Here is an 8,526-nt window from a genome sequence, read left to right on the forward strand (position 1 = left end):
GAACAAGATGAGCGCAGCAACCCCAGAGTCGTCTGCAACTGGACCTAATGGTCAGGGGTACCTTTACCTTTATTTTATTATTTATTTATACATATTAACACACACACACCATTTAATGTATATGCCACATTTGTCCTATTGAAGATTTCAGGGTGGTGCAGAACCCATTGTTTCACAGTACAAATACAATAATCAAACAACAGATAAAAATCCTTAAAACTAACATTCTCACAAGTTAAAATGCTTGCATGAATCATATTTTTGCCTGGCACTGAAATAATTGTAGCACAGGTACCAGGCCTCTTTAGAAAGGGCATCCCATTGCCAGGACACCACTAATAAAGCTCTTTCCTTTGTTAATACAAAGATGCACTGAGATGCTGTTGTTTGCTTAAAAACAAAGGTTACTGAGCTAATGATAAATGAAGATAAATAAGACCTTCCTGGACTGTACTGTCAGCATAGTAGAAATACTGCAGTCTTTCTCCAAAGTATAGATATACCTTGATCCCCCAGTCTTAAGTAACAAATAATTGCTGGAGAGCTGCAAATCATGGGAGGAAGGGAAAGGAACAAAATTCTGTGTATTAAATCTCAGAACTAAAGTTAAACTGGTAGATCATGTTTATTTTCTGAAATTATTTCCATAGTAAGGAGTTGCACTGAGTGGAATAATCCATTGGTGGCCATTCCATATTGCAAGAGTAATGTTCATTCCATCTGCTTAATTGGTAACAACTGCCGTTTGGCTTCCCCTCTCCCAGAATTCTCAATTGCAACCATTTCTCCTGGCTGCATCTGAGAATTGAGGCAGCAAGGGCCTCTAGAGTTGTGTGGCTTGGACTGAGAGCAAACCATCCTGATCAGTCTTCTGCACTGTGGTCATCATGTAACAATTTCTCCAGGCTAAAAAGTTGGATCCAAGAGCTAAGGATGTGTGGAAATAGTGGGAAGAGGGTATAGATGGCTAGATCAGGTTGGTCCTCCTTTTTCCAACGGAACAATGATTGATGATAGTGAGGACAACCTGAGTGTGGCAGTGGCAGCTGGTCTCCATTAGGCCTGGTGGGGCAGAGGCAGGGCAGTGTATGGTAAATGTCGCTACTCCCCAACCCCATTTTTTCTATTGGTCCCACTCATGTACTTTAATAGGGCATTATGAAGGGCACTGCCCTAGTTGTCCAGACTGGGATTGTACACATGGAACCCCCATGCCTGGACTGGGTCTTATGGTGAGAAAAATGCCTGCATAGTATCCCCTTCAAATCACAGAACTGTAGAGTTCAAAGGGACCCCAGGGGTCATCTAGTTCAACCCCATGCAACGCAGGAATCTTAACGAGATCATACATGACTGATGGCCATCTAATATCTGCTTTAAAACCTTCAAGGAAGGAGAGACTACCACTTGTGTGTACACTTCCTCTTGTTGGATTGGTGTGTTAGACCTTAGTATTCAGCTACTTTCATTTGTTCCACATACAGTTGCTTCTTATTGGAATCTTCTGAGATGTGTTTTGTTTTGTATTTTACAGAAAATCAAGTGATGAAGTCTGAATTTACCTCCTGCAGAAATTAGGTTCAAAGAGGTTAACGTACTTCAGCAATTATTTACATGATGTTCTAATCTTGTCAATACTACAAAGACGGTTTATACTACTTTATTGTGAAAGTACTTTATAACTATTTACAACCACTTCCAGTTTATTGGATTAAAAGTATGCAACTGTCAAAAAAGCACCTTCCTGGTATCATTTCTTCTTCTTTGATTTTCATTGCTATTTGGAGATGTATGTCATTCACAGATCATTTATGAATGAGTAAGTTTAGATATACACTTATGGAGCTAGAACTGTCTGTGCCTAATCATAAAAAGATATTGGGGTCATGATGGGATAGCTCAATGAAAATGCTGATCTAGGGCACAACAGCTGTGAAAAAGGTGAATTCTTCCAAGTGAAACTCAGGCTTTCATAGGTGCACCAGAAATATAACAAATTATGGCAAATTTTGAAAACAAGCTTCCTGTCCTTGGTCTCAAAGCAAAACATAACATCCTGCTTTACTGACATGGTACACACAAGCAGCCACTTAAGTGGTTAGCGTGTTGGATTAGGGCAGGCACAGCCAAACGTGGTCCTCCAGCTGTTTTGGGACTACAATTCCCATCATCCCTGACCACTGGTCCTGTTAGCTAGGGATGATGGGAGTTGTAGTTCCAAAACAGCTGGAGGGCCAAGTTTGGCCATGCCTGGACTATGGCCTTGAGAGAGGCAAGGTTCATATCTCAACTGGAATATGAAACCAACTGGGTAACTTTTGGGCCAGTCACAAGCTCTCAGCCTAACCTACCTCACTGGGTTGTTGTTGGGATTAAATGAGGAGGGGGAGAACCGTGTCTGCCACCTTGAGCTCCTTGGAGAAAAGGGGTTATATATGCATTACATAGAGTAAATCAACATGGCAACATACACTCTGGTCTTATGATAAAAGGATGCATCCTCTTTTCCATACATATGAGCAGCTGTGCATATACGGAAACTGGGGGCGGCGGCGGCACATTTCCCAGATTATTTAACACGGACTATAACGGAGGATTTTGCGCCTGTGGCACGAGACACCCCCCCCCCCAAAAAAAAATGTTTCTGCGAGGAGGCCTGCAAATTGACCCCGCACAGAGATCAGGCTGCGTCTGTGAAGAAACCCCGTCCCGCGTTACGCCTCAGCCCTCTTGCCACCGCTGGGTGGTGGTAGAGCTCCGCTCCACCGCTCGGGGAGCCAGGCGGTTAAGCGAGCAGCTGCAGCCTCCGCCTCCGCCGCCCCCCCCTCCTCCTGCCGCCCCCAGCCATGGCCGACGTGGAGGACGGAGACGAGCCGGGTGTCTCCGCTCCTCACGCGGGTTTCTCGGGCTCGAAGTCGGGCGGCGTCGACAAGATGTTCTCGCTGAAGAAGTGGAACGCCGTGGCCATGTGGAGCTGGGACGTCGAGTGCGACACCTGCGCCATCTGCCGGGTGCAGGTCATGGGTAAGACGAGGGAGCGGCGAAAGCCGGGCCCCGGAACAAAGGCCGCGCTCCGGCGGTGGCGGCGGCGGCCACCTCCGTCCTCTCCCAGAACCAGGCACCCTGGGCGAGGATGGGCCCGTCTCCTCCCCCTGAGAGGTTCCTGAAGTGTCTTCTCACCCCTCACCCGGGCAATATTAGTGTTTTATTCTCTCGTGGATTTTTTTTTTTTTGCGAAGGCGACAGGGCGCCGGCGTTTCCTCCCCCGGGTAGGAGTGAGGGGGAACGGGCCTTTTCGCCTGCTTCTTCAGGAAGCCCTGCCGACGCTACCAGCAACTCTTAGGTGCCTAAACATGCACCCTTGAGGAGATAAGGCCTACCCTGCGCCCCTTCCCCACCCTTGGGCCAGAGGAGAGGTTCCTGGCTGCTTTCCTATGCTCAAGTATGGGGCCTTCCCCCTGAGACAGCCTCTAGGCCGCTGTAGACAATGAGAGACCTAAAATAAAAATGGTTGGAGCATTTGTTTTATTTTATTTTTTTAAAGAGAAGAACATGCTGCTTGCTCAGTTTCGATCCTAACACAGCCATAGGATTCCGAGGTTCTAACTGAGGAAGCTAACCACCATCACTGCCTTCCCCCTTTTTCATAAGACTTTCTGGATAGACTCGATGAATCTGTTCAGGGTAAGATTATGAAAGGTTATGCCTGGACGTTAACAAGTCTTTTATGTATTTACTTAAGAAGATATCACCATGGGAATGCAGTAAGATTTGTTATAATGTGCATACCCATGAGTAAGCTTGTGCCAAATAAATGAGTTGGCTGGTTTTCCCATTCCGTAACCAAATATCGCCCTTATGAACTGTACATATCACTAGAGCAGATCCTATATCCTATCCTGCAGTGCATTTTTACAAGTCCTTTTTTCTATTTGCTGTTGTTCCTGAAGATATATGTGATTTAGTGCTGTATATATAATAAAAGGATGCTGTCTCTGACTTTGAACATCGCCATCTGTAGGATGCTTTCTTTGTGCTGTATCCGTTTTCATGGTGGCACATCCCACTCACTTTCTGACCTGAGGGCAGCACTGGTAAAGCTAAGCTTTCTCTGTGACCAGTGCCTATGTACAATTGGCTCCCTAAATTGGTAGAATGCCCATTCATCTTTTCACCAGAAGCAGTATTAATTTTTCTGTTATAATATCTATGCTTAAATTACACATCTGGGTGACAGCAGTGAAACCCTGTGGAGTTGTTTCCGAATTGTTTATGAATAGCTATCCACCAGTTACATTTTCTTCCATTTGGGGTGTTTTTCTAATAACCATAGAAGTAACAATGTGGCTATGTTTGGGGGCCAATTTCCCAAAGCAGTCCAGTGTACCTTACACAGAGGTACGGAATAGATCATAGATTTGTAGAGTTGGAAGGCATCAAAAGGATCATTTAGTCCACCCCCCTCCGCCAATGCAGGAATCTTTAGGGGGCTCATGGGGCTCAAACCCACAACCCTTAGATTAAGCGTTTCATGCTCTACAAACTGAGCTAACTCAGTGTATTTGCTCCAGGGCATTCTTCTAAGAAGTGATGTGTTAGGAAAAGGAATTGCTGCACAGTGAATTAATTTACTACTGGATTGTTCGCTACATTTCTCCACATAGTCCTTCAGACAAAGATGAGATCACAAAGAAAGCAAACTCATAATTATCAGCGTGAACCCTAAATTTTCTAAAGTAAGTTGGAAGAGCCAAGCTTTTGTGGTGTGGAAGTGGCTGTTAGTGGTAGGTCATGTATTGGGGTAAGTTTTAGATTAATGATTTGAGGTGCTTAGATTACATGACACAGTATACGCACACCATTAAATGTATATCAGTGACTGTAGATGCTTTGGAAACACACTTTTCAGAGCTGCTTTCACAACATCATACTTAGTCTTGTCCTTGTTTACATCTAGATGCCTGTCTTAGATGTCAAGCTGAAAACAAACAAGAAGATTGTGTTGGTATGTTGTGATTTCATTCTCTTGTTATTCAACCAAAGGCTTTTTCTTAGTGGGGTGCTTTTTAAAGTTTCAGCTAAATAGCTCTTATTTTTGTGCAATAAAATTCAGGAAAACTTTGTTAATGTAAAATGACATACATTTGTATAAAATACTTGGCCATAGGGAAGCTGCAATTTTTCCTTTATGTATGGGTATGTAGCCATGAAATACCAGTTACATAAACTAAAACATTTGATTTGGTCTGGTCTGTTGTATCTTCAGGCATTTTTCATAAAAATGGTTTGTTGAAAGAAATCTTGGGATCTTAAAACAAAAAAACATTTGGTTTCACAACTTACTTGCTGACCTTGAGGTTTCAAGGGTGCTGTTTTTGTGTTGTGCTTTTTATTAAAATGAGTATTTAAAAGTTGAATTCTTAACCACCACTTATTTGTATGGATTCGAGACTCATCTTGCTTTTAAAGTACTGTAGATGTAGAAAGTACTGAGTCTGATATTTTGCACTTAAGCACTTGGTAATTTTGGTAGCAAAGCACTATCGACTGCTAAAATGCATTAACCAAGAACATGAAAAGTGATGCTGGGTTGAAATCTTCACATAGAAGAAATTTGCAATACTTATTTTTAACATAAAAATGTATACCTCAACTTTTAAAAGCAAATAGTGCAGGTTCTGCCTGTTATTCTGGAAGTGTATTTTGGATGGTCTCCACACAATAATAATAGCTTTTGAATGGTGCTGATAGCGAAATCTGTAAAAGTGAAGTATTTGAGTAAGAAATGTTAATAAGCTTAGACAACAATTCTTCATGTGCTGTAAAGTCTTAGGCTACTTTGAACTGCTTTGGCACACCCAAATTCTCACGTGCTCAGTCAGACTCTTGGCTTCCTTTCCTTGAAACAAGTATATTTATTCCACCATTCCAATGTCATATCACAAATATTCTGTGTCATGCTGAGTGGCATGAACGCTTGCTGTTCAAGAAAAAAAGTATTTCATTATATTTGGAAGACATTGCTTTGGACCATGGCTGCAGTGATGGGGGGGAGGAGTGCACCCTCTTTGAATTCTGTGGTTTTACAGTCACACCTCAGGTTACGGCCGCTTCAGGTTGCTTGATTTCGGGTTGCGCACCGCACCAAACCTGGAAGCGCTAAATTGCGCTATGCGCAGAAGCACCAAATCGTGACCCGCGTGTGCGCAGACACGGCGCTGCGGGTTGCGAACGTGCCTCCCGCACAGATCACGTTCGCAACCTGAGTGTCCACTGTACATATGAAGACATAATAACAATCATCTGTTCCTTAGCAGGTCTTAAAATTAGGTAAATATAACCTCAGATGAACAACAACACATGACATATCACACCATGTCCTGATTTATTTAACAGAAATAAAACCAAAATGGAGAAAACGTGTTAAAAACTAAGTACACCTTTACTGCTTCCATTGGAATTCAGAGGCCAAGTAGCAGACAGGTGCTGATAATCAAATGCACTCACTTAATTGATCATCAGTAAGTGTGCCCACCTCTATAAAAGCCGCAGTTTGCTGGTGTGGAGCATTCAGGTGTGTTTTAACACAATGCCAAGGAGGAAAGATGACACAATGCTCTTAGAGAAGCAAGTGATGCTGCCCATGAAACTGGGAAGGGTTCTAAGGCCATCTCCAACCAATTTTAAGTCCAGCATTCTACAGTGAGAAAGATTACAGTGGTATCTCAGATTACAAACAGTTTGGGTTACAGGCTCCACTAACCCGGAAGTAGTACCTCGGGTTAAGAACTTTACCTCAGGATGAGAAAACAGAAATCGCGCGGCGGCGGCGGCAGCGGGAGGCCCCATTAGCTAAAGTGGTACCTCAGGTTAAGAACGACTTCAGGTTAAGAACGGACCTCCGGAATGAATTAAGTTCGTAACCCGAGGTACCGCTGTATCTAAAAGTGGAAAACATTCAAGACGTTTGCCAATCTTCTCATGAGTGGATATCTCAGCAAATTCACCCTAAGGTCAGACCGTGCAATGCTCAGAGAAATTGCAGAAAAATGCGAGAGTTATATCTCAGGCCCTACAGGCCTCAGTTAGCATGTTAAATATTAAAAGTTCATAACAGTACAATTAGAAAAAGTTGGAACAAGTATGGTTTGTTTGAAAGGGTTGCCAGGAGAAAGCCTGTTCTCTTTAAAAAGAATGGATTAGGTTTGCAAAATTGCATCTGAACAAACCACAAGATTTCTGGAACAGTGTCCTTTGGCCAGACAAGACCAAAGTGGAGATGTTTGGCCATAATGCACAGTGCCACATTTGGTGGAAACCAAACACAGCATATCATCACAAGCACCTCATACCAAATGTCAAGCACAGTGGTGGAAGGGCGATGATTTGGGAACCTTGTAGTCATTGAGTCAGCCATGAACTCCTTTGTATACCAAAGTATTCTACAGTCAAATGTGAGGCCATGTGCCCAACAGCTGAAGCTTGGCTGAAACTGGGTCATGCAACAGGACAAGGATCCCAAGCACACCAGCAAATCTACAACAGAATGGCTGGAAAATAAAAGAATCAAGGTGTTGCAATGGCCCAGTCAAAGTCCAGACCTCAACGCAAGTGAAATGCTGTGCAGGACCTTAAGAGAGTTGTGCATCAACAAATGCCAGCAAACCTCAAGGAATTGAAGCAACGTAAAGAAGAAAGGACCAAAATTCCGCAATGATGTGAGAGACTGATAAAGTCCTACAGAAAATGATTATTTCAAGTTATTGCTGCTAAGGTAGTTCTACAAGCAATTGAATCATAAGGTGTACTTAATTTTTTACACATAGCTTTTCCATTTCATATGTAAAACCACTGAATTCAAAGAGGGTGCACTTTCCTTTTTCCATGACTTTATAGTTGTTTACAAAAAGCAAAGTCCTACAACAATACTGAATATATATTGAGATAAATGCTAGCGCTTTGTATTAGATCTCTGTCTTAACCATTTCCAACTTGCCGACTCAAGTTTGGTTTTTTTTCCCTTTCAGTGGTCTGGGGAGAGTGTAATCATTCCTTCCACAACTGCTGCATGTCACTGTGGGTGAAACAGAACAACCGCTGCCCCCTCTGCCAACAGGACTGGGTAGTTCAGAGAATAGGCAAATAAAAGCACTGGCAGTTCTTCTTCGGACTTCTCTGGAATGATGTGCAACCAAAGGCATATTCCCCCATGAACAAGGGGAGCATTCACAATATGGGAAAGTCCGCTTTATTTATTTAGGTCTAGGTTAACGCAGTTTTTATGGAGTTGGATTTGAAATCTTTGTGTTGGTCTGTGGGATCAGCGTAGTTTCGTCAGAAACGTTAGATACACAGCGTTGAAGAATGTATCTAAACATTTGGTGTGAACTCTGTACATTTGTTTAGGAATGCTTTGGAACTTATGAGGCCCACAGTTACCTATGTTCAAAGCAGTTCCAGCTATAAATGCCACTTGTTTTTGTCTGAACTGAGGAATTCAGCTGAAATAAATAGTTGTTGGCGATG

The 8,526-nt window shown here is 42.9% G+C and overlaps 1 protein-coding gene across 2 annotated transcripts; it reads left to right on the top strand.

Annotated features, from left to right (window-relative positions):
- The first annotated feature begins 2,810 nt into the window (after positions 1 to 2,810).
- On the top strand, positions 2,811 to 8,526 carry RNF7 (ring finger protein 7). 2 transcript variants are annotated; one of them, XM_033150366.1, is made up of 3 exons: positions 2,811 to 3,024; positions 4,958 to 5,005; positions 8,028 to 8,526. In XM_033150366.1, the coding sequence occupies exons 1-3, from the start codon at positions 2,847 to 2,849 to the stop codon at positions 8,144 to 8,146; spliced, it is 345 nt and encodes a 114-aa protein (XP_033006257.1). In that variant the 5' UTR covers positions 2,811 to 2,846; the 3' UTR covers positions 8,147 to 8,526. The 2 variants fall into 2 exon arrangements, with proteins under 2 accessions (XP_033006257.1, XP_033006258.1); XM_033150367.1 differs by having other exon boundaries at positions 2,811 to 3,017; positions 8,028 to 8,084.

This window comes from Lacerta agilis, chromosome 5 (assembly GCF_009819535.1).
Source record: "Lacerta agilis isolate rLacAgi1 chromosome 5, rLacAgi1.pri, whole genome shotgun sequence".
NCBI lineage: Eukaryota > Metazoa > Chordata > Lepidosauria > Squamata > Lacertidae > Lacerta > Lacerta agilis.

Coding starts and splice junctions, on each gene's coding strand:
- RNF7 (XM_033150366.1), top strand. CDS start 2,847: ATGGCCGACGTGGAGGACGGAGACGAGCCGGGTGTCTCCGCTCCTCAC. Junction 3,025..4,957: donor CTGCCGGGTGCAGGTCATGG/GTAAGACGAGGG, acceptor GTTTACATCTAG/ATGCCTGTCTTAGATGTCAA. Junction 5,006..8,027: donor CAAACAAGAAGATTGTGTTG/GTATGTTGTGAT, acceptor TTTCCCTTTCAG/TGGTCTGGGGAGAGTGTAAT.